Here is a 25,810-nt window from a genome sequence, read left to right on the forward strand (position 1 = left end):
GTTTACATCAGTCGCGCTGCACACAACTCTGGAGAATTGACTTCTCAGAAACATCAATAAAATAAAATGATTGCTAAATATCTTTGTCAATAGTGTAGCTCAGGGTTGCCCAAACTCGGTCCTGGGCCCCTCCCTGAGTGCAACTTTTGTTTTTTGCCCTAGCAATGCACAGCTGATTCCACCCTAGATGTTCCAGAGAAGATGGTTGACGTTTTACATGCTCCTAACCGATTGGGTTTTATGTTCGTTTTTTTGCGTTGTTCGTAACTTTTTTTTAAATTATTATTTTGTACATAATGTTGCTGCTACCGTCTCTTATGACAGAGAAGAACTTCTGGACATCAGAACAGCGATTACTCACCACGAACTGGCAGAAGCTTTTTTTCCTTTAACGAGTCCGACGTGAACGACATACTGCTTTCCCGGGGACAGGCCCAAATCCCTGTCATTTGCGTGAAGAGATGACAGAGGAAAAAGAGGACAGAGGTCGGCTGCCTTCTGAGAATTTGTAGGCGATCGAATAAACTCCCACTGCCTTCAATTCTTCTAGCTAACGTGCAATCATTGGAAAATAAAATTGACGACCTACAAGGAAGATTAAACTACCAACAGGACATTAAAAACGGTATGCTTCATGGAGTCATGGCTGAACGAAGACATTATCAACATACAGCTGGCTGGTTATACTCTGTATCGGCAGGATAGAACAGCCGCATCTGGTAAGACAAGGGGTGGCAGAATATGCATATATGTAAACAACGGCTGGTGCACGATATCTAAGGAAGTCAAGGTTTTTCTCACCTGAGGTAGAGTATCTCATGATAAGCTGTAGATCACACTATCTACCTAGAGTTTTCATCTGTATTTTTCGTAGCTGTCTACATACCACCACAGACCGATGCTGGCACCAAGACTGCGCTCAATGAGCTTTATTTCGCCATAAGCAAACAGGAAAATACTCATCCAGAGGTGGTGCTCCTACTGGCCGGGGGACTGCAGGGAAACATATCTGTTTTACCAAATGTATATCAGCATGTTAAATGTGCAACCAGAGGGGAAAAAAATCTCAAGACTACCTTTACTCCACACAGAGACACGTACATAGCTCTCCCTCGCCCTCCATTTGGCAAATCTGACCATAATTCTATCCTCCTGGTTCTTGCTTACAAGCAAAGATTAAAGCAGGAAGCATCAATGACTCGGTCAATAAAAAAGTGGTCAGATGAAGCAGATGCCAAGATACAGGACTGTTTTGGTAGCACAGACTGGAATATGTTCCAGGATTCTTCCAATGGCATTGAGGAATACACCATTGGCTTCATCAATAAGTGCACCGAGGACGTGGATCCGTAGCATTCACGTCTGTAGCCATGAAGTGCTTTGAAAGGCTGGTCATGGCTCACATCAACACCATTATACCAGAAACCCTAGACCCACTTCAATCTGCATACCGCCCTAACAGATCCACAGATGATGCAATCTCTATTGCACTCCACACTGCCCTTTCCCACCTGGACAAAAGGAACACCTATGTGAGAATGCTGTTCATTGACTACAGCTCAGTGTTCAACACCACAGTGCCCTCAAAGATCATCAATAAGCTAAGGACCCTGGGACTAAACACCTCCCTCTGCAACTGGATCCTGGACTTCCTGACGAGCTGCCCCCAGGTGGTAAGGGTAGGTAACAACACATCTGCCACGCTGATCCTCAACACGGGGCCCCTCAGGGGTGCGTGCTCAGTCTCTTCCTGTACTCCCTGTTCACTCATGACTGTACGGCCAGGCACGACTCCAACACCATCATTAAGTTTGCTGATGACACAACAGTTGTAGGCCTGATCACTGACAATGATGAGACAGCCTATAGGGAGGAGGTCAGAGACCTGCCGCCGTGTGGTGCCAGGACAACAACATTTCCCTCAACGTTATCAAGACAAAGGAGATGATTGTGGACTACAGGAAAAGGAGGACCAGGCACACCCCCATTCTCATCGATGGGGCTGTAGTGGAGGAGGTTGAGAGCTTCAAGTTCCTTGGTGTCCACATCACCAACAAACTAACATAGTCCAAGCACACCAAGACAGTCGTGAAGAGGGCACGACAAAACCTATTCCCCCTCAGGAGACTGAAAAGATTTGGCATGGGTCCTCAGATTCTCAAAAGGTTCTACATCTGCACCATCGAGAGCATCCTGACTGGTTGCATCACTGCCTCGTATGGCAACTGCTCGGCCTCCGACCGCAAGGCACTACAGTGCGTACGGCTCAATACATCACCGGGGCCAAGCCTCCTTGCCATCCAGGACCTGTATACCAGGCGGTGTCAGAGGAAGGCCCTAAAAATGGTCAGACTCCAGTCACCCTAGTCAGACTGTTCTTTCTGCTACAGCACGGCAAGCAGTACCGGAGCACCACGTCTAGGTCCAAGAGGCTTCTAAACAGCTTCTACCCCCAAGCTATAAGACTCCTGAACATCTAACGAAATGGCTACCCAGACTATTTGCATTGCCCCCCCCCACCTCTTTTACACCACTGCTACTCTCTTTTATTATCTATGCATAGTCACTTTAATAATTCTACCTACATGTACATATTACCTTGACCAACCGGTGCCCCTGCACATTGACTCTGTACCGGTACCCCCTGTATATAGTCTCGCTATTGTTATTTTACTGTTGCTCTTTATCTACTTGTTACTTTTATTTATTTTTGATTTTTTTTAAACTGCATTGTTGGTTAGTGACTTGTAAGTAAGCATTTCACTGTAAGGTCTACACCTGCTGTATTCGGCGCATGTGATTAATACAATTTGATTTGGTTCAAATAATCAAAGCTTGATGATGAGTTGGTTAATTGAAACAGCTGTGTAGTGCTAGGGTAAAAATTAAAACGTGTGAGGTGTGAGGGGATGGTGGTTAAAATTAAGATAACCTGGAACGCGCCCAGTCGTTGCCTACAGCTGATTCCTGACCAATCACTGCGCTAGGTGTATGGCTCTGTAACTTCCGTTTACGCCCAGCTATTCGTTCTGTTTACCCCCCGCCCAACTGTCATCGCTTCCCTCTCTATCACGGCCCGAAAGAGAAGAGAACACCTGTAATTTCAATGAACTAAATCACTGCGCACATACGGTAACGTCTGAGTGTGTTGTCGCGGGTGAAGTTTTGCAAGAATTTGCAACGAATTCTGGTGGTGAGTGAGTGAACGCACACATAGCCACCTGACCTGTATAGTAAGTAGCTAGCTAATGCTGGAACAGCCATGTGGTGGTGCCGGAGCCTCTGCTGTCCGAGCATGATACAGATCAGTCTGCCTTGAGCTGCTCAGTGACAAGTTGTTGACAATGACAGCTTTGAGTGGGTGATAGTTCAAACAAAACATATCATCTGTCATTCTTGAGAAGAGACCGACATGAGTTGCTCTGCCTTTTTTTCCCCAATAAGGGGGACATAATAAGTGATCCTGCAAGGGGCAGGGATAGTTTCATCAGCAACAGAAAAGCACATGAAAGGGAGGAGTTTCTGTGATTTAGACTGGCTTCAGCTCTCCTATTGGTTGAGGGCAGGCCTTGTTTATACTGTACGGAATGTGGAATAGAAAGGTTGGAGAGTAGTCCTTTTTTAAACGAGATGGGCTTGATAGACGTGGCTGCATAACAGACACACAGGACTTGGAGGATAAGCAAGTATTACTGTGAGTTTTTCTGTTCTTTATCCACATGCAAAAATACTGACCTTATGCCATTCTATCTATAAAAACCTTTTATTTAATTATGCAAGTCAGTTAAGAACAAATTCTTATTTACAATGACGGCCTACAATAAAATGTCATCCTTTTGGAACTTTTAAATGTTGAGCTGTGATTTGAATTCTTCAAGTTCAAGAAATGAGAACATGGAACATTGAAGATTTGATAGTGATTAAATGATTCTCTCTCCTCTCTAGCTGTTGGAAGTGCGGGTCAGTTGACCATGCTGCTACAGAGGCTGTCTCTGTGCGCTGGGCTCCCCTTGGGCCCTAGGACTAAAAGCACCATCATCTGCCCTCGTCTTGCTAAACCACTGACACAAGGCAAGTGGGACTGGCAAACATGCATACATTCACATACCCACACACATAATACAGGCCTACATGCATACATACAGTAGGCTACTCCAGTCATTGAGGAGCGGTATAGATATCTATGTAGGATACATTTAGAAAATAGTAGGTTATTATTCCAGTGATTTTTCAATTTCAATCGTTTCTGTAGCTTGGGATTTTAGTAATGGCATGATAACTGCATAGCATATGTAAGCCTTAATATGGGACCACAAGTCAGTGATGTATTTGTTTGGTTTCTTCTCTCAAGCAAGAAGGATAGCCTAGTTCCCTAAATTGATCAAGTCCTAATCGTTTAATGCTATCATCTTGCATACCTGTGCATGCTTGTTTATCCTCCTGGTGCAGGATAAACAAGATTGATTGCATCAAGATAATGGAGGCATATCCCTTTCTGGCCATCCTCTCTCTTCGTTTCTGTTACCCCAGACTTTGACTCTCACACTCACTCACACACGCGGTTGACTGCACTTTAGTGGAGAGATGTGTGCAGTCAGCGATGGCTTTGCCGGGTTGCTGTGCTGATGTGGCAGTTTGCACCCTGTGTTTTTCATCTCCGTGGATACCAGGGAATTTAGGAGGGGGGTGAGGGGGTCCTGGCTGCTCTGTTTGTCTAACTCTTTATATAATCAATGATGGAACAAAACCGAACCCGGCACACACACACTTACCACATGATCTTACTGGTAGGAGATGTACTGATGTGTGTGTGCGCTAATGCTGGTTAGGCACAGTGTTTATGAACATTGCCTCAAGTTAACCAAGGGAAGCAATAAGGATACATTTTATAAAGCGCTCGACCAGTGCTTCAGATTGGCACCACCGTAAGGCAGGGTAGTAACTTGTATTCTTTCAGTGTCCCTGGCGCGTGCCAACGGTAACTCCTTTGCTCATCGTGGGGAGCTCCGCCAGGCCAAGAGGATTGTGGTCAAACTGGGAAGCGCCGTGGTAACCCGGGGTGACGAGTGCGGCCTGGCGCTGGGAAGACTGGCCTCCGTTGTGGAGCAGGTGAGGAAGGTCAAAGGTAAAAAGGCTGACGGGGGAACAGGACCTTCACTCAAGACATGACTTAAAGCTTGTATTTTAACAGTTGTCTGCTTACTGTAGTTTATTCGTTGTTGCAAGGCTACTTGAGAGGCTTTAAATGTGGGTCACTGAGATAGTTTGTGTTGCAGGTGGCCATGCTACAGAACCAGGGCAGAGAGATGATGATCGTCACCAGCGGGGCGGTGGCCTTCGGCAAGCAGAGACTGAGGCACGAGATCCTGCTGTCCCAAAGTGTCAGACAGGCCCTGCACTCTGGACAGAACCAGCTCAAAGACATGGTGAGACCAATGCCCATTATCCACAAAGCCTCTGAAAAGGAGTGCTGATCTAGGATCAGTTTTTGCCTTTTTGATCATAATGAATAAGCTTACATGGAAAGATTAGCACTCCTTTCTGAGAGACTGTGGACACGGGCCCAAATCTTATACAAACTGCTCCAAAATATGGTGAAATCAACTTTATTATAAAAAAATCTATTCATATCGTTCCTCTCTCTCTCAATCTATCTGTCGGGTTTCAGTCAGTACCAGTTCTGGAGGCGCGGGCCTGTGCGGCAGCCGGACAGAGTGGCCTGATGGCCCTGTATGAGGCCATGTTCACGCAGTACAGCACATGCACTGCACAGGTATGCACACTTTCTCTATGTATTTGAATTCACACTGTTACCCAGCACAATTACCTCTCAATAAAGTTGTATTGAATCGAAACAGGATTTGCTCTGATTTAATCCCAGGTCCTGGTCACCAACTTGGACTTCCATGACGACCAGAAGCGGCAGAACCTAAACAGCACATTACAGGAGCTGCTCCGCATGAACATTGTGCCAATCATCAACACCAACGACGCCGTGGTGCCCCCGCCTGAGCCCAACAGCGACCTCCAGGGGGTAAACGTGGGTACAGAGCACAGGGGGGTCCGGAGAGGGCAGGACAGGGGCGAGGGGTGTGTATAGCGGTGTAGTGTTAGCAGCTAGCATACTACCATACGGCTGGTACTCTTCACCGGCTCGCTCTACCTGCCCGCTACTCCTCCTTTCCTCCCCCCAAAGGATGTGCGTGCAGGGAGGGCTGGGGAGATGGGAGAAGGTAATTCCCTTCTATATGGTAGCCGACTGGACCTAAAAGCGTGGCTGTCTGGTCTCACTCCTGGAGGTAGACGCATGCTTCTTTTCTCCTTCCGTAAGCTTAGGCGGAACGAGCAAGAAAAACACACTAGTACTAAACAACTAAAGTTTGTAGTGCCAGTAGCTTTGCTAACCCACACAGTAGGAAAGCCAATATCAACGATAGCCAATCTAGCGGTGCTTCACTTTATAATAAAATGCTTGGATTTCAATGACACGTTTTCTTTTACGCTGACCTCAATTTCGACTGACACAACACTCTATTACTTTTACCCCGTCAATTTCGATGTCTTTCTGTGAGACTAAGTCGGTGTGTTTTCCTCCACGTTAGGTCATCAGTATAAAGGACAATGACAGTCTGGCTGCACGCCTGGCTGTGGAGATGAAGGCAGACCTGCTCATCGCTCTCTCTGACGTGGAAGGTAGATTGCTCACACAGCAACACATTAACACCCATTAGGTAACGCGCCATCTGCCTGCACTCTGGCTCAAAACAATACGCGGTAATTTAGGAGCATTACTGTAAGAGGGGGAACTACAGAGGGGTATACTGCAAAGTAGGATCAAGGAGTTAGCCAGCTAACTTGCCTAAATATTATGAAATAACTTTACTTTTTTTTTTTTTTAAGATACAGTAAGCTTTAAAATGGGCATGGTCTTATTGACTCAACTAAAAACACGTATCCAAGTTTAGCTTTCTTAATGAACCAGAAATCAGTAGTTATTTCTGGTTGTTCATCCTACTTCGTGGGTATACCCCTCAGGTCTTTTTGGTTGTGTTCACTCGGCACTGAATGGAAGAAAACGGACTTAAACTGGCCGTGACTACCTGGACTTGTACAATAGGAAATACTCATTTTTGTTTTCTGTCGGAACCTTTTTTTAAATGTCTTCCGTTATGTACCATAATAAACACGACCCTGGTTGTATTTGGCATTCACTGATGGATTGGACAGGGAGGTAATCTTTGTGCATGTTAGGCTAGCACCAAAGGAAACAATCATGTAAACATAGTTACCTCCTATCTCTTGTAGGACTGTACGACAGCCCTCCTGGATCGGATGACGCCAAACTCATTGACATCTTCTACCCTGGTGACCAGCAGTCGATCACCTATGGGACAAAATCCAGGGTGGGTTTAGGAGGCATGGAGGCAAAGGTAATTACAAAGACAAGCGTAGATTAGAAATGAAAACTGTGTCGTTCACTACATGTAAGAGTTGAGGACTACACATCTGTAATCAGGTTTTAAGAAAGTCTTCGTAATTAGTTACAGACTTTGGAGCTCTGTGTGTCAGAGTGATATTTGGCATCAACCCTCAGTGCAAGTCTTTCCATTGGGGGCCAAATCCTTACTGGAGAAACAAGTGGGGAATTCAAAAAGCCTACGTGTATTCCCACCTCTACCCCCAGGTAAAGGCTGCCCTGTGGGCCTTACAGGGGGGCACGTCAGTAGTCATCGCCAACGGCACCCACCCCAAGGTGACGGGTCACGTGATCACTGACATCGTGGAGGGCAAGAAAGTGGGCACCTTCTTCTCCGAGGTCAAACCTGCCGGTGAGTTCTACCGGGGTCATCTCTTTGGGACGGACACCGACGATGAAGGTTATTAGAATGATGATGATTATGACAACAATGAGCATAATGGTGAGGATCATGGTGATTGTAGTTCTTCTAATGAAGACGATTAGGATTATGATCACGCGTGTTGATGTCCAATGGTCCCTTTTGCTGTTTTGTATCTGTCGTCTGTGCTCATCCGCGGTAACGTGACCATCTCCAGGCCCCACTGTGGAGCAGCAGACTGAGATGGCCCGAAACTCCGGCAGAACCCTGGCAGCCCTGCACCCGGACCAGGTCAGACACTCATACACAGTTATACAGTATACGTGATCCCATGTGTGTCTGCAGTTAGTTAAATCTTTAATGAATCGTTCCCACCCCAGAGAGGCGCGATCATCTGTCACCTGGCAGACCTGCTGGTTGAGAAGAAGGAGGAGATCCTTGCTGCCAACAAGACGGACATGGACCTAGCAGCCAATGCGGGTGACTATTCCCGTCACGTCCGTCTTATCTCTCTGATTGAATCGATGGTATTTGTCAAAACAGGTCCTACTCGTAGGGACGTTTTACTCACCAACATCCCGTTGTGTGACTATGATATTTGAGGGTGCTGTTGCATTTGAAGGTGTATAAGAGCAGCGCTTGAGTAGTTGAAGGGATAGTCAGGGGTTTTCAACTACATCTAATTTCTTTGTGTTCTCCATCCCCCTATCAGGCCAGTTGTCGTCAGCCCTGCTCAATCGTCTGAGCCTGTCCCCGGCCAAGCTAAATAGCCTGGCTATTGGGCTGAGACAGATAGCCGTGGCTTCTCAGGACAGCGTGGGCAGAGTGCTGCGTAGGACCAGAGTAGCCCACAACTTAGAGCTGGAGCAGATCACTGTGCCCATAGGAGTACTGCTGGTCATCTTCGAGGCCCGCCCCGACTGCTTACCGCAGGTAATGGGTTTGTGTGTGCGTTTGGGCTCGTCTATCTTTTGGTAAGATGGTGTTCGTGCTGGTGGTTATGCAATTCTGTGGGTAAAAGGCTATTGTTCTCATTTGTGTGTAGGTATCAGCTCTAGCCATAGCCAGCGGTAATGCTCTGCTGGCGAAGGGGGGTAAGGAAGCAGCCAACACCAACCGCGTCTTACATGAGCTGACCCAGGAAGCACTGGACATCCATGGGGTCAAAGAGGCTGTACAGCTGGTAATCATAGCTGGGAAAAAAACAGCCCATTTAAGAAAAACATCATGGAAGATATTTAAATACCATAATTTATACTGAAATCGTAGAACACTAGGTATGGGCAAATTCTGTGTTATTCTGCCAGTAGTAAATATAGTCAGACACCATCCAAAAGAATCCTTTCATTCCTCCTTTCCTAAGGTGAGTGCTATCCTGTACGTACTCAGCGGAGAATTGAAATCAATGTAGCACAGTGTATTCCCCCTACAGAAAAAAGAAATCCCAGAATGCAGTAGGGTTTATTTTGCGTGTCCCAGGTGAATACCCGTGAGGAGGTGGAGGACCTGTGCAGACTAGATAAGATGATAGACCTGATCATCCCGCGAGGCTCGTCTCAGCTGGTCAGGAACATCCAGAGAGCAGCCAAGAGCATCCCAGTGCTGGGCCACAGTGAGGGCATCTGCCACGTCTACGTTGACTCGGAGGCCACCATCGACAAGGTCATCAAGATCGGTCAGTGGGACAATACACGCAGACACACCTGTCACACACACACATTTTCATTTACTACCAATGAAGGAGAAGGCGTGATTGATTGACGTTTTCTCTCTCCAGTCAGAGACTCTAAATGTGACTACCCTGCGGCCTGCAATGCTATGGAAACGCTGTTGGTGCACAGGGATATCCTCAGGACCACTCTGTTTGACCAGATCATAGACATGCTCCGCACCGAACGGGTAAGACCACACACACACACACACACACACACACACTCAAATACGCAGTTACAGACACATTGACATAAACAAGTGATATTATCCTCCTCTTCATCTCCTCTTAAATACAGGTTCAAATCACTTGGCTAAATAAGACACAGTAATGACCGACTGGCTGCTTGTTTGGTGGAATGGTTGGTTACATTTGACTACAACTTCAAATCAAATATTTATTTTCTTTCACTGAGGTGGATGGGTTTACACATGTTGATTAACTGCGTTTTTCATGGCTCATTGTTAACGGTTTATGCTAAAACCCAATTCACAAAAATGAACATTTTACAATCCAATTGATGATAATCATAACAGAATTACTTCCAACTATCACTAAAAATGTTTGTTGTGATTCGCTATGACAGATCTATCTATGGCAATCTATGGAAACTTTGGTAATTTATAATCTTAACTTTGAAAAAAAAATCTATTCATATAAAATACTCATTTTTTTTTTATTGATCTGTATAACTGTGTCCATATTGCCTAAGAGTCTCTCTAGCAGATAGATCATATGGTTAAAGAGAAAATAGCCTGATTAATGAAAAAAGAATCTCATCAACAATGACATCATTTGCAATTATTTCTGCAACTCTTCCAACTACTGACTTTTCACAACTGCCAACGGTTTGGCGTCTAAACATTTACAACAGACATATTGACATCGTAAAATCAATTAAAGCATGTTAAAATATAAAGGATATTTCATGCTGAAACCCTCATATTAAACACCAATGGTATTCACTAAGTTGATGGGCTATATTTAGTCATGTTTTACAGCTTTGTCGTTCTATTCTTTTGTTAATTTAAAGTAATCTTATTTTATTATCTTTGTCAGTTGTGAAAATTCTGTGTAGTTTACTGGTAAACTTAAAAGTTACCGGTAATATACCCTCCCTTTGCAACCCTAGATCCACGCAAACTCCCCGATTTGATTAATTGACCGATCGCCGAATGTAATGATAACCCCCTTCCCAATGTGACCCTTTTAGGTGAAGATCCACGCTGGCCCCAGGTTCGCCTCCTACCTGACCTTTAGCCCATCGGAGGTCAAGTCTCTGAGGACAGAATACGGGGATCTGGAGTGCTGCATCGAGGTGGTGGACAGCATGCAGGAGGCTATAGACCATATCCACAGATATGGCAGCTCCCACACCGACGTCATTGTTACTGAAAACGGTAGCTATGACTGTCTGGCTATGTAATAGTTGTGAGAAGTTTCTCTCTTTCTTTTGTCTTCACCTTGATTCACCCAAGTTAGTCTGGGTGAGAGAGACAAAATCTCTCTTTCAAGAGAGACCTGTCCGTCTCTTTTCCCCCCTTGTCCCTTTCTTCCTCTCTTTCTCTAATAAGTAATGACAGCATTTTTTTGGCTTCGTGTAAAACCTCCCCATGAGACTACTTTGAAGAGGACAGAACTGATTTGAATGTAAAATAGGTTTTGCGAAGGGATCTTTGTTATTAATTTATATGTAGTGATATGATTGATATTCTTCTTGAATGTTATTCTCCCCTCAAGTTTTATAATACATTTTGATGGAGTACTTTACTGACAATATCTAAGATGGGTTGAATTATAGATGGATTTCTAGTTGGTTCCGTGCAGAGGACAGAGCATTTTCTGTCTTTGTTCTACCATCTAGTGGCCACAGATTGTATAATATGTCGATCTAAATTGAATGATCCGTTGTGTGTAATAGAGGAAATATAGCTGAGAGATGATGAGAGATGATGACAATGATGGTAGCTGTGATGATGATTCTTACAGAGGACACAGCGGAGCAGTTCCTGCAGCAGCTGGACAGTGCTTGTGTGTTTTGGAACGCCAGTTCACGATTCGCAGATGGATACCGCTTCGGACTGGGTATGCATCGTTTAAAAAAAAATGTATCACTGACTTCCTGTTCAACTATCTCACTCACTCCCTGTCTCACTCCCTCTAGGTGCTGAGGTGGGCATCAGTACAGCTCGTATCCATGCCCGGGGCCCTGTGGGTCTTGAGGGTCTCCTCACCACCAAGTGGGTTCTGAGAGGAGACGGTCACACTGCAGCGGACTTTTCTGAACACGGCACCTTGAAGTACCTCCACGAGAACCTGCCAGTCACACAGCCACAGCCCAGACAGATGGCTGCCCAGCGTGAGGACTGACAGAGGACCTCCGAATAAGAGACACGCTCAACCACTTCCCCGAGAGCAAAGCAATCCCCTGGTACCAAAAAAAAACACTCTCATTGTCTTATTCATTCAGTCTGGATCAGAGTTTACATCGATTTTAAATCTACCTCTGCTCTCAAACGTTTAATTGCGGGGTTTACCTCACTCAGTATTCCAGTCACTGCTTGTTCATGGGACCTACCTGTGACCAAGCAGTGAATCCACTCATTATAGGTAACATTGACCCTGTTGGACTGTAGAAGGTCTCACATCCTTGGTTCAGGCCTTAATCGGTCTAGAAAATATTATACACAATAGGGATGAGTTAGTTACCTATACGCTCTCCAGGACACACACCTAATGGGAATTGTTGCTTAAGCTATTTTACATCAGCGTTATTATCACTATCAAGAGGTTTCCCCTCTTGGTTTTAGTTCCTTTTGATTGGTCTGTTGTGCTGTACACTTATGAGTGGCTGCTCAATCAGGTCAGACCCTTACCCTGAAAGTATTGATTTGGTCTCACACAAGAGACTAACGTTTACATTTACTCTAATTAGAAGTGATACAATTGCACAACCAAACCAGTTTTTATGCTAGGTTTAAGACTAAACCTAATTTGGGAAAGGTACTGATGTGTCATTTTTATATAGTGCTTGAAGTATAGGTCTTCATGGCCAAAAATTGTATGAATTGCTGTTAACATTACTACTGCAATCCTTATTTATATGCGGTTAAATGACTAGTGATGAACCACTGGATAAACAATATTTAAGTCTTAAATGTCTTTTGTCATAAAAATATGAGATTGATGAATAAGAAATTGACCCGATCTGATTCGTAAGCCTTCAAGTTAGATTTTATGTATAAGACTTTATGTTCTTCTTTTGAATGCAAATGATTTATTCTCCTGCTTTTTTCATGCTGTCTATTAATGTGGAATTTACAGTGCCCAGAGCCTCTGTCAAACACAAGAGCAGTAATTGACAAGCTGCTTCCCATCTCATCCAAGGGACTACTGCCTTAAGATACAGTGCCGTTGTAACATTCCAGCCTATGAGCTTTATATCTGATGTCAAGTAACGCACTCTACAGATCAGTTCAGGTTTTTTGTAATTCATAGACCGTATTGTAGAATAAAAGTTTTTGTTGAATATGAATTGGATTTATTTTGTATGGGATTTTACATGCATACCACCACTCTTTCTACTTCCACAAATAACAAATTAGCACCAAAGAAGTCATACTGATCTGAAAACAAACGTCTAAAAATACTTTTTAATGGTTCTCATCTGGGAATAGGACTTTGCTGTAAGTGGGGCATGGAAGATTGAAGACAATACTATAGAGGTTTAATTATCCAGCTATCAGGAAAGAAAGCGGGAAAGAACTGAGACTAATAATGGAATCACAGAGTATATTCTTCTGTGATTTTTCTACTCGCAGATAAAGAATTCATCCTCCAAAATGCACTACTTACCCTTCAATCAGCCTCCCATCACAAATACAAAGGGTTCATAGATGAAGAATAGACAGGGTCTACTCAGATCTCACTGTTTTTGTACTCTTTCTTTGGAAGGAGCTTGATATTTGTAATGCGAAGAATGACTTGCAGAGGTAGAGAGTCTGATACATGGATGTTGAATATTAAGCTGGTCTAGAATGGCCAATTGAGGGATCATGCAGCTTTAGGCCTATTCGATGAGAGATCATGTAGCTTTTGGCCTAGTAGGTTCCTATACGTGTTTATTTCATTACCATAAAGAGGTAAATATACTGGAACACATACAGTACATAATGTACATGGCTGATACTAGATTGAGATCACTGCATCATATCCTCCGACATGAACTTCCATTTACGACAGACGTCAAGCACCCTGTGAATCTCCTGTCATCTTTTCTCTGACGTTTCTCCGTTTAGGCAGAGCCAAATCCCATGTTGCACACTGTTGACACACTGATGACCGTGGGGATTGGAGTCCACATATATCAGAGGACGCAGGGCAAATGACTGGACTTTTACAGCAAAGTCAACAGTCCTTTAATTGAACATTACTCAAGGCCAAAACTCATATTTCTTATTTTGCTTGATCTTAAGAGACTCTCAAAAGTGTTCCCTGCTGAGCTTCACATTTTTTTTAATCAATAATTAACGGTCAAAGTTATTTATTCATGTGTATCTTTGCCAATTATGGGCGTCTAATTAACAATTTCAATAATTGATATTTATTTCTGAAAGGGTTTCGTATCTCTGGCTGATGAAAAATGCATGAGCAGGGATGCAAACGTGGTTTTGTTTTTTTGGTTCTGAGAGGGCTTGATGCTCGGGGCTAGTACCAGGACACTTTGACTCTTCCTCTTTGAGTTGGCGCTATCCCTGTGATGTGGGTCTAATACGGGCTTCTTTCATGGACCCCAAGCGCCTGCTCGGCCCCATGTGATCTCATAAAAACTCCTACAAGACTATCCTCATATAGCCTTTTTTTTTGTTCTTTAATAACCGTCTTCAAAGAATAATATCAGTTTCCATGATCATTTTGCTTTGTGTATGGGGGGGGGGGAGATCTCATATCAGTCTGCAGAAACTGGTCGAGTTGGACCTTGGTGAATTTCCCTCTGTGGCTATCCAACTCCATGGCTAATGTTTGAAACTCCAAAGAATTACCGTTAACAAAAGTATGCATAAAAGTGTGTTCCTGTAACCTCTTGATAATGAGGGTAGTTTAGAAGGATCGGACCCTTTTCTCAATTTTCGCCTAAAATGACATAACCAAATCTAACTGCCTGTAGCTTAGGACCTGAAGCAAGGATATGCATATTATTGATACCATTTGAAAGGAAACACTTTGAAGTTTGTGGAAATGTGAAATTAATGTAGGAGAACACATTAGATCTGGTAAAAGATAATACAAACAAAAAAAAACATGCGTTTTCTATATATTTGTTCCATCATCTTTGAAATGCAAAATGAAAGCCATACATTGAGATAGGATCCTAGGTGTCATTTAGATGTTGTCCACAAGATGAGATCAGTGTGTGAAAAGTTTCAGTGAACAATTACATCGCTACACAATATCTGCCAGGAGTTTGCCCAAATGTGCCGAATTGGGTGTGGAGCCAGAGACAGAGGTGGGGTCAAACTGTAGAACCCAGTTCCTACATTTGAATATTAAAAAAAAAATTCTAACAAAACTACATTTTATCTCTGGGACCTTCAGAGGTGAATCTATCAAACCATTTGATTGTGTTTTGTTGTGTTTTGTTGTTGTTCACTATCCTCAAACAATAGCATGGTCTTTTTTGGCTGTAATAGCTACTGTAAATTGGACACTGCAGTTAGATTAATAAGAATTGAAGCTCTCTGCCCATATAAGACATGTCTATGTCCCGGAAAGTTTGCTGTTGTTTACAACGTTTTCTAGTCACATTATCGCATATTGAGCAACAACTGTCCCGGTTTAGGGACACCGATGTTGTAGAGGTTAATAACAAAAAAAGGCCCTTTGGTTGACTTTGATCAAGTTTTCATTTATTTTGCTTCTAATAGAACAGGAGGTTGAGGGCTGGCAAAGCACATCATTCTGCTCTGTAACAACAAAAGCCAGAGAGTCCATCACTGTTACCATACGAGCATTGCCTGGGCCCCGAGGTCTACTTTCCCAGTCTAAGCAAAGCAGCAAAGACCCAACACCAACTGGTCCAAAACCCCCAATCACGTTAATGTGATTTCAGGGTCAGAAGACCACAGTAGATACACAACAGTCAAACAGTGCTAGCAATAAAGGGTAGGGGTACAGTACAGGATTTATAATAGGGTTGCATTAAGGGAGGATGAGGGGGTCTCAGTTGACCTTCAGGGGGTCTCGGTGACCCGTCTCAGGGAGCCGATGGTGGGGCTGGAGCTTCCCCACTCGCTGTGCCTCCTGTACTCGCCAGGACGAAGGAAGTACTGACGACCCCTGTAGTGGGGGTGCTCGTGGAGGATCCAGTAACCCTCCATGACGTTGGCGGAGGAGATGTCTCGGCTGTGGAAGCGCTCGTGAAGGTCGGGGCAGTCCTCCATCACCTCCATGTTCTGACCCCCGAAGTCAGAGCGCTCGTAGATCTTCATCCTGTAGTTTCCATGATACTGGGAAAGAAGAAGACAGACGAAATGGAGAATGGATATAGTAAATTATACTGTTGACTTGACAAACAATAATGGTAAGGTAAATGTTCCATAAAGAGAATGAAACATAACTTCAACCATAAAGTTTGTGAAGAAGAAATGTACCATGTGTTTTAAAACAAGGGGTTCAAAATAGGGTGGCATTTGTGAATCTATTTGTCATAGCCTCAGCCAAATGTCGGTAAGATTCTCGACCCAAGCAATGACAGTAAATGCTAAGATAGAAAAAATCTGTAGACACTGCGGCCCTCAACTCAAGGGACTGAAAACTATGTGGGACTGAGGACACCTGATGTAGTACACTCACAGGGGGCACCATACGGCAGGAGCGGATGCAGTCGTTGAAGCCAGCCCATCGCTGGTAGTCGGGGTACTCGCCCTTGTTCAGCATGTATTGGTAGCCAGTGTAGTTGGGCTTCTCGTAGGCCACCCAACAGCCACTTTCCACCTTTATGGAGTTACAGCGGCTGAAGTGGTTGTGCATCTCAGCACAGTCGCTGCTGCACTCATAGTGCCGGCCCTGGAAGTTCTTATCCTCGTAGAAGATTATCTAGAAGAGAGAGATGGAAACTTAAAATGATACATGCATGATAACACATATTGAGGAAATGTTTTACAACATATCACAGAATAAAAACAGAATTCCATTTTCATTCAAATGATTTTTATCATTAACTGCAATCCAATATACACAATTTATGATGTATGATTGAAATAAACCAAGCTTATCATCATAATATATATGTTTAGTACATGTGACTAAGAAGAGAGTGTTATTGGACCAGTAATAAATTATCCACTTCACATTTTCATCTCCCAAAAACCACACATCCCTGAGGCCCCAAGCCCTGCCCACAGGTGATACTTCATTGTTGCACGCACTTCACCTGTCACAGGTGATGCTGCTCATCACCACGTGACCCATTTGATGTTCATTGTTTTGAAAGGCTAGAAAGTATGCCAGCAATTTAGTAAAATAATTTTTAAAGTCAACAGAAAGCAAGCAAAACAACTCGACAAGAGGAGCAAATGACTTCCGTCTTCTGGTTTCGTTATACATCTGGAAAATTTGATTGCTGACAAGCAAAACATTTTGGGACTATGTCAACAATGGGCTAATGAAACAAATACCATGGGGTTTTCCTTTAAGTTTAACTGTATAACTGAACAAGTGAAAAACGTTTGTAAAATGTAAAAAGACACGCTACTTACACAAGTAGGCGCCTAGCATGTATTGAAGTCCACATAGGTCTAAATGTGAATTAAATTAATCTGTTAATTTACAAAATGTGAACGTACCAAAAGTGTTAATTTTAAAATACAATTATAATCTACTTAATGTGTTGCAACATGTATATGTTTTATCGGGCCACAGTTAACCCATTCATAGACGCTAACTGCTTAAGCGCCTATTGAATATATTATCTTCTGGTTGGGGGAGTTTTGTTAAGTTCCCCGACGCTCATTCTGAACGTTAAAACGCGTCACTTGTGGTACGGTTTTGGAAACATAAGGAATATATCTTTCATATCAGTTAGAAATAATGATACAAAAAAGAATAAATTACTACACACCTTGTTTACGGAAAAGAGAGCTAATTAGCTATCTAGCGTGCTCCGAACACCTGTGTGTAAGGGACACGCTCTTTTCACGCCACTTTGATTCAAAGTCATTTTCCTAACCTTAACCTCAGTCTCCTAACCTGCTACGAAAAAGTCACTTCAGTATGGAAAAGTGTCTATTTCACGTAAGTGTAACTTGGGAGGAATTGTAGTTCGTCAACTGGAGGCGCACACACCTTGTGGATCTGTGCTAAACTGCTACAGTGAGTCTATCTTTATTATTAGAAAATTATTTCTCGCAGATGTGAACGATAAGGGGCATGGCAGCATATATATTTCGAAAAGGTTTGAAAGCGATGATTATTGACGTTTCTAAACGCTAAACAACGTCGGAATTGAAGTTGACATGGTGCCAACGTTGGGCAAATGTAACGGCTGAAAACCCTACTGACGGAGAAGGGTTTTCGAGAGCTAGGCCGCAGTGTGCAATTAGCAGAAACAGAAATCAGGTGTGCCAACTCTCACCCCAGTAACGTTATGATTCAACCAAGTAAACAAACACTATTTTGCCCATATAGTTGATTATTATTAATAATGATTGATAATGATATTCTTAGGTCTTTTGTCCTGGCTAAAAAATGCATTATGTGGGGGATGGTGTGCCATTTGACATTGCTGCCTTTGAGGCATTTGTGCGGCCCTCCTTTGTCCTGTCCACTCATACTTGCACATGAGCTTTGAGCCTTTGAAACATTCTATTCAACATCTCCTAAAATCCCCATCCATTATCATTAATGGCCATTAATTTCTGCATGAATTGCAAGCTAATTAGTTATTTATAATAGTATCTGGCAAATCCAAATATGAAACATGTATTCTGATGGTGTTTATCATAGAAAATAGTTAAATGAGCCTCATTCCTGTATTTCCCTGTGAAACGCATAGTGTGTTCATACTTACCTTTCCCATTGTGACTGTATTTAGTTCGGCCCGGACTGGGTAGTGAGCGTTACTGGACCTCTTTATAGACACTGCAGGGATCAGGGCTTTGAAAATGTGGCACAAAGCTTTGTCGCGTCAGCACAATGTGCTCTACAGACTACAGAAAACTATAGGACTGGCCCACAGCAGCAGCTCTTTGTCTCTGTCAAAAGAGCTCTCTCTCTCTCTCTCTCTGGAAAATACTATAACTGCACTTTCCCAAAGTCCCACAATAAGAGTTGCCACATCTGCCTTTATTGGCATGGAGGCTAGCAATGTATAGACAGACAGAGGTTGAAAATGACTATGGCCTCCTAAACAGCTTTTGAATAGATTTGAACGTGTTGCAATGAGTTTCTGATTTGCAGTTAATTCAGTCAATCAGTTAGTTAATCAATAATATACTTAACAGTATATTTTGTATGGTAATTTGGTTGTGCTTATGACATGCTTGTTCACAACTGATTTGTGCAGAAAACCTTTAATGAGGGTGCAGCCAACTTTTAGGGCATCTAATTTCCCTGTCTAATAACCACACAGTTTATCCAAAACTTGGCAATTGCTGACACTTAATTATTAACACACAAGGTAACATTGCTATTGGTTTTTCCAATGATTTGAGATAGAAAGAAAACCACACAGAGAAGCCATGTTTAAAAACCAGCACGTTTAATCACTTTGTTACAGTCCAGAGGTGAGAAGCTCACAGGCCACTCCTCATTCTCCTGAAGGAGCCCACCATGGGGTTGTGGCAGCCCCAATCGCTGCAAGCCCTGTACTCGCCGGGGCGGAGGAAGTACTGACGACCCCTGTAGTTGGGGTGCTCATAGAACACCCAGTAACCTTCCATGACATTGGAGGAGAAGATGTCACGGTGGCGGAAACGCTCGTACACATTGGGGCAGTCGTCCATGAACTCCATCATGTGACCAGACATCTCAGGCCTGTTGTAGATCCTCATCCTGTAGGCTCCTCTGTACTGTTGGCGGAAGAGACAGAACGGAGGGGATAGAGAGGACAAGAAGGGAGTAGTAGAGTTTTGTACACTGGGTGATCTAAGCAGAGGTAAACATACATACATTTCTACAGATTTTCAGTCAAACTGTTCAAAACAGCAGCATAATATATTTTTTCTTAACTGCCAAAAACACTGAGCGATGATGAATGGAATGACAATGAATAAAAGTCTTTGGGGGGGGGGGGTGGAGCCCATTCCTTTAAAAAATGACTGGATCTCCTTGTGGACTTCGCCACGGAGACTTTCATGCTTTGACTCCTCTCCTTATCTATCAATGACATCAAGGGGCTGGTGATTGATGCTGATTTCTAAAGCACTGTTTGATGTGTGGCAGGGTTAACCCTATCAGTTTGATTGACTTACGGGGGGGAACATCTGGCAGGAACGGATGCAGTTGTTGAAGCCCATCCAGTGGTGGTAGTCTGGGTACTCGCCCTGGTTCAGGATGTACTGGTAGCCATTGAAGTTGGGCTTCTCGTAGGCCACCCAGTGACCGCCGGTCACCCTGATAGAGTTACAGGAGTTGAAGTGCCTGAAGGTGTCGGCACAATCGTTGTTGCACTCATAGTGGCGGCCCTGGAAGTTGTGGCCTTCGTAAAAAATTATCTATGGAGAACAGAAATGTATAAAATTGTTTATATATAGAGTTATTTACTGTAATTTCCAGACTATTAAGCGCACCTGAATATAAGCCGCACCCACTGAATTTAAAAAAATATATTATTTTGAACATAAATAAGCCGCACATGTCTATAAGCCGCAGGTGCCTACCGGTACATTGAACCAAATGAACTTTACACAGGCTTTAACGAAACACGGCTTGTAACAAAAATAAATAGGCTTTAACGAAACACGGCTTGTAACAAAAAATAAAAAATTTGCAGTAAGCTTTAGTTGTCTTTTTGCACTGAGTCAATTCCTCACGCTGCTGTTTCCAACGTCTTATCATCGACTCATTAAGACCAAGCTCCCGTGCAGCAGCTCTATTTCCTTTTCCAACAGCCAGATCAATCGCCTTCAACTTGAAAGCTGCATCATATGCATTTCTCCGTGTCTTTGCCATGATGAGGGTGACAAAATGACTACCGTAATCAGAATGATGGGAAGTTTGAGAGCGCTCGATTTAATCTAAACAGTAAACAAAAAAGCTGTTTGACCTTAACCCGTTCGGCAATTTCATTGGTCTACTGAAAGCTTCATGCCGCCAAAAAACTGAGCATGTCACAGAATGTGTATATATATTTTTTTTTATTATTTGAAAGCGGGAAAAATCCATATATTAGCCGCGTCATTGTTTAAGCCACGAGGTTCAAAGCCTGGGAAAAAAGTTGCGGCTTATCGTCCGGAATTTACGGTAGACTGAGTCAAGGATGACGATAGTAAAAGGCGAATGACTTGACTGAAAGCAGTATTCATGGATGTGGTGTTGATCGGCCAATAGGGAACACATTTCACTGCACCTTTTATATATTCTGTAAAATATGTAAGTGACGCAGACAACTTTATTTGAACTTTTGAGAAAGTTAATGCAAGGCACAACAGTTGAGTTTAAATTAGAAACCAACATTACTATACTAGTACTAGTATGGTCTCCATAGGTTAGGGCCCCAAATCAGAGATTTGAGAGCAGTTTTTTCTCCATTAATATTTTAAAGATGCACTCTCAAACTTTTGTATAATTTCAGCCAGTAGTTTTGAAAGTGATGCTCTTGAGCCAAAAAAGGTAGGGTCCCTGTTTTTTTGTGTACTACGCCATACAATTGTGTACTACGTCATTCATTTTGTGTAATATGTTACAAAATGCTTCGTATGATATACGAATTTTACAATTCCTGTGATATTGCACAAATTGGATTTGTAACATATGTTACGAATGTGTTGTGCTCCTGGAGTGCATCTAAGGATCTACGGGATCAGTGTCCCTATACTGGGACAGTTGTTTCTAACATGCGCTAATGTGACAAGAATGACGTTGTAAGTAACAGCAAACTTTCCAGAACATAGACATGTCTTATATGGGCAGAAAGCTTACATTCTTGTTAATCTAACTGCACTGTCCACAGTAGTTATTACAGTGACAAAATTGCCATGCTGTCGTTTGAGGAGAGTGCAGAACAACCAAAACATTTAATCACGGCAACTGGTTTGATACATTCACCTCTGACGGTAAATGTACTTACATTCAGTAATCTTGCTCTGATTTGTCATCCTGAGGGTCCCAGAGATAAAAGGTAGCATAGTTTTGTTTGATAAAATCAATTTTTATATTCAAATGTAGGAACTGGGTTCTACAGTTTGAACCCCTGCTGTCTCTAGCCCCACACCCACCCTGCCCAGCCATTTAGATGTGTGAAGGTTAGTGTTTTTTCTGTAGGTAAGCTAATTATCCATCATGTAGGACATTCCTGGGAGTGTGTACACTTAAACTTTGTACCATATCATTTTTGTATGTTCTCTATACTTGAAAATGAATCAATTGACCAATTTGGCAGATTTAGAAAATATTGTGCAGTACTGCAATGCTTCACTGGATCAGTCTAAAACTTTGCACGCACACTGCTGCCATCTAGTGGCCGAAATCTAAATTGCACCTAAACCCCTAACACGGAACCCAAACCGGCTGCACGCGTGCGCCATCGTGCATACATTTATTTTGTCCCCCCCCACACTAAATGCGATCACGACACGCAGGTTAAAATATCAAAACAAACTCTGAACCAATTACATTAATTTGGGGACAGGTTGAAAAGCATTAAACCTTTATGGCAATTTAGCTAGTTAGCTTGCACTTGCTAGCTAATTTGTCCTATTTAGCTAGCTTGCTGTTGCTAGCTAATTTGTCCTGGGATATAAACATTGAGTTGTTATTTTACCTGAAATGCACAAGGTCCTCTACTCTGACAATTAATCCACACATAAAATGGTCAACTGCATCGTTTCTAGTCATCTCTCCTCCTAGGCTTTTTCTTCTCTTGACTTTAAATTGCGATTGTCAACTTTCATCAATTAGGTGCATTACCGCCCCCGACCTCGTTCGTCTTTCAGTCACCCACGTGGGTATAAGCAATGAGGAGATGGCACATGGGTACCTGCTTCTATAAACCAATGAGGAGATGGGAGAGGCAGGCCTTGCAGCGCGATCTGCGTCAGAAATAGAACTGACTTCTATTTTAGCCCTTGACAACGCAGACGTTCGTTGGCACACGCGAGCAGTGTGGGTGCAGTAATAAAATAATATAGATTTCAAAATTTATTTTGCAATGCTCGCGCACGCGATGTAAGGGATATTATGGCATTTCTCTTGCATTTCAAAGATGACAGAACAATTATTTTTTCTGAAAATGCATGTTTTTTTGTTTTGTATTATCTTTTACTAGATATAATGTGTTATATTCTCCTACATTAATTTCATATTTCCACAAACTTCAAAGTGTTTCCTTTCAAATGGTATCAATAATATGCATACCCTTGCTTCAGGTCCTAAGCTACAGGCAGTTAGATTTGGGTATGTCATTTTAGGCGAAAATTGAAAAAAAGGGTCCGATCCTTCTTAACTACCCTCATTATCAAAAGAGGTTACCTGTTCCCTTTTTCCCGATCCTTAAAATTAATTGACCTTTTCTTTGGGTTCCTGGTTTATCCTATGGAGTATAGATAGTCCCTCGCATCAAGTCCTTTCATGTACTGGTATTAGTTCCACGACTGAAATCTTTGACAAATCTTTGACAGCTTCATAAACTGTATGCGTAGCTTACTTGCCAAATCGCTTCACTATACGCCTTAATAGCATTTGTTGCTCTACATAATTTTATCAGCAGTCATCAAACAAGTAACCGAAATGTGTGTTCGCTCATACCTTTCCCATGGTTGGAGGGCTTGATGTTGGCACCGTAGCCTTCAACAGGGTCATAGGGCCTTTTATACTCTTCTACTGACAAGAGTGCTCTGTTGCGTCACTGACCATTCCCATTGTCTCTCAAACCATAGGCTAATCTTTTTCCCGCAAGTGCTAGTTTACCTATACAATATATAACATCCACCCCCTATGGCTGCCCCATTCTATGTTTTCTGTACACAGACCCTTGTTCAGCCATGGCCTAGTGATGCACCCATTGAAACATCCCACAAAAGGCCTTTAGGTATGTAGTGTGAACAACAGAATATTTAACATTTACAGGAGGTGAGACGGTTCATGCACTCTCTAGTAAACAAAACAAAGCCATATCTTCCACAAATATGTGGGGTTGATATGAAAAAGATTATTGAACGTTGATAATAGAATGTTATGAAAATGCAAATGGTTTATCAGAGTTTATTTCAGTGTGGGTTCATGTTTTCCCTTTCCCTGATCGCAGGTCACAAAGTCTTGGTTGTGTTCTGTTCATAGACCTGTGTGTGTGTAAGTGATTCTGATGGTATTGATTGAATCAAGCTCTTGTGTTGATGTAATCTAGAGTGATATGTTCTCTTTTTGCTTCCATAGCCTGCAGACCTACTATGATGCCATGTACAGATAACTGTGGTGTGTGTGTGTGTGTGTGTGTGTGTGTGTGTGTGTGTGTGTGTGTGTGTGTGTGTGTGTGTGTGTGTGTGTGTGTGTGTGTGTGTGTGTGTGTGTGTGTGTGTGTGTGTGTGTGTGTGTGTGTGTGTGTCAAAAGGAGGGCATAGTTGTGTGTCTGAGTCTATGTGAAAAGCAATAGTGCTTTGGACTTCTGTCTTTGGCTTGTAAAACATACCCCAGAGCGGAAGGGGAAAAGCCAGAAAGAGTTGCCCTTGTGTGTTCTGTTCCCAAAGCCCAGCTGATGCTAGAAAGGTCAGTCTCATCCTTTAACCTTTCATGAGGATAAAGAGCCCATGTCCTCTCTCTAAAATTGTATGCTTCTTTCTGCTTCAACTCTGCAGAAAGACAATGCTTTCTGAAACACAACAGCCATTCTGTTCCCGGGCAAAAACCTGCTACTCTGGTAGTTTCTCTAACCAAATGTGACTCCTGTTGATAAGCTTTCTTCTTTTTTTTTATCAATCATTGCCTTGAAATTCCCATAGGCTTCAATAGATGTAATGTTTCAAGCAGCTCTCTTTTTCCACAACTTAAGTAGCTCATTGATATCCTTTTATCACATCGTGCAGTGTAATTGTATCTGATTTATCAGATGGTTTGGCTTCTTTGTGTTTTATTAACGTTTTTGGGCAACATAGAGTAAAAAATGTGACCAAATTGAGGTCTTGGGTGTATAATAGGACTGTCTTAAACCGACTCTTCATCATTCTCGTTACAATCATCTTCGTTTTTTTGATAAAGCTTTTGGACTGCATCTTCATCATTGTCGTTACCACCACTATCATCATCCAGTACTTTCCTGAAACCTAATAGGTCTGAATATTTATTATCATACCCATCATCATAGCAAGTCAACCACCACCATCTTTGTTGTTGTCAACATTTTTACCATCAGGGACTGTTTCCAACATTTCCACTCATTAGTTCTGATTTCAGCATCTGTGTGTTTTGCAAAGGGGAACCTAACTTCAGAGGTTCTCAAATGATCATCTTTAGCAGCACTACAAGACTTCTCCTCCCCAACCTGAAGGGAAAGCAACATCATATGTCACTGCCTGCTTTCTCTGGGAGGAGGAGACGACTCCCCCAGAGAAGCCAGTAGAACAACCACCTCAGACCCGGGCCTCAACACCACAGAGTGGATAAACTCTGGTGCCCAAACAGTCGACACACCTACAAACAAACCCTGGCCACACCTTATATAGCCTCCATCCCCCTTGTTAAGGTTTTTGTCTTACTATTTCCTTTTTATTTAGCAAATATTTGTTGTACTTTTTTTATTCTGCATTTTTGGGAATGGGCACGTATTCAGTGCTCATATTCCGTGCACCAATAAAATTTTATTTAAGAGGCATCAAATCAAATGTTATTTGTCACATGCGCCGACTACAACAGGTGTAGACCTTACAGTGAAATGTTTACTTACAAGCCCTTAACCAACAATCCAGTTTTAAGAAAATACCTACAAAAAAAGTAAGAATAACAAATAATTAAAGAGCAGTATTAAATAACAATAGCGGGGCTATATACAGGGGGTACCGGTACAGAGTCAATGTGCGGGGCACCGGTGTCAAGGTAATTATGTACATGTTGG

General features: G+C 42.7%; 3 protein-coding genes and 1 non-coding gene across 7 annotated transcripts; 2 read left to right on the plus strand and 2 right to left on the minus strand.

The window, feature by feature from the left end:
- The first annotated feature begins 3,008 nt into the window (after window positions 1–3,008).
- On the plus strand, window positions 3,009–13,084 carry LOC106589322 (delta-1-pyrroline-5-carboxylate synthase). 4 transcript variants are annotated; one of them, XM_014179130.2, is made up of 18 exons: window positions 3,009–3,193; window positions 3,946–4,071; window positions 4,958–5,109; window positions 5,277–5,426; window positions 5,669–5,773; window positions 5,882–6,040; window positions 6,603–6,693; window positions 7,306–7,430; window positions 7,685–7,829; window positions 8,056–8,129; window positions 8,219–8,318; window positions 8,551–8,771; window positions 8,884–9,021; window positions 9,318–9,513; window positions 9,616–9,737; window positions 10,763–10,949; window positions 11,539–11,634; window positions 11,714–13,084. In XM_014179130.2, the coding sequence occupies exons 2-18, from the start codon at window positions 3,972–3,974 to the stop codon at window positions 11,917–11,919; spliced, it is 2,367 nt and encodes a 788-aa protein (XP_014034605.1). In that variant the 5' UTR covers window positions 3,009–3,193; window positions 3,946–3,971; the 3' UTR covers window positions 11,920–13,084. The 4 variants fall into 4 exon arrangements, with proteins under 4 accessions (XP_014034605.1, XP_045566166.1, XP_014034604.1 ...); XM_014179129.2 differs by lacking the exon at window positions 3,009–3,193 and adding an exon at window positions 3,245–3,694; XM_014179131.2 differs by lacking the exon at window positions 3,009–3,193 and adding an exon at window positions 3,245–3,694 and having other exon boundaries at window positions 5,882–6,034.
- LOC123731490 (small nucleolar RNA SNORA15) lies at window positions 9,116–9,246 on the plus strand. The gene has a single exon (XR_006762643.1). It is a non-coding gene; the product is annotated as a small nucleolar RNA SNORA15 (small nucleolar RNA).
- A 2,349-nt stretch (window positions 13,085–15,433) lies between the features above and the next one.
- Window positions 15,434–18,841, minus strand: LOC106589323 (gamma-crystallin M2-like). Its single transcript, XM_014179132.2, has 3 exons — window positions 18,617–18,841; window positions 16,402–16,644; window positions 15,434–16,055 (listed from the first exon to the last, which is right to left on the minus strand). Exons 1-3 carry the CDS (start codon window positions 18,623–18,625, stop codon window positions 15,780–15,782), a joined length of 528 nt encoding a protein of 175 aa, XP_014034607.1. The 5' UTR covers window positions 18,626–18,841; the 3' UTR covers window positions 15,434–15,779.
- Window positions 18,842–19,289: 448 nt separating this feature from the next.
- Window positions 19,290–23,571, minus strand: LOC106589324 (gamma-crystallin M2). The gene is made up of 3 exons (XM_014179133.2): window positions 23,512–23,571; window positions 20,019–20,261; window positions 19,290–19,616 (listed from the first exon to the last, which is right to left on the minus strand). The coding sequence occupies exons 1-3, from the start codon at window positions 23,563–23,565 to the stop codon at window positions 19,341–19,343; spliced, it is 573 nt and encodes a 190-aa protein (XP_014034608.1). The 5' UTR covers window positions 23,566–23,571; the 3' UTR covers window positions 19,290–19,340.
- Window positions 23,572–25,810: the final 2,239 nt, after the last annotated feature.

This window comes from Salmo salar, chromosome ssa28 (assembly GCF_905237065.1).
Source record: "Salmo salar chromosome ssa28, Ssal_v3.1, whole genome shotgun sequence".
Classification (NCBI taxonomy): domain Eukaryota; kingdom Metazoa; phylum Chordata; class Actinopteri; order Salmoniformes; family Salmonidae; genus Salmo; species Salmo salar.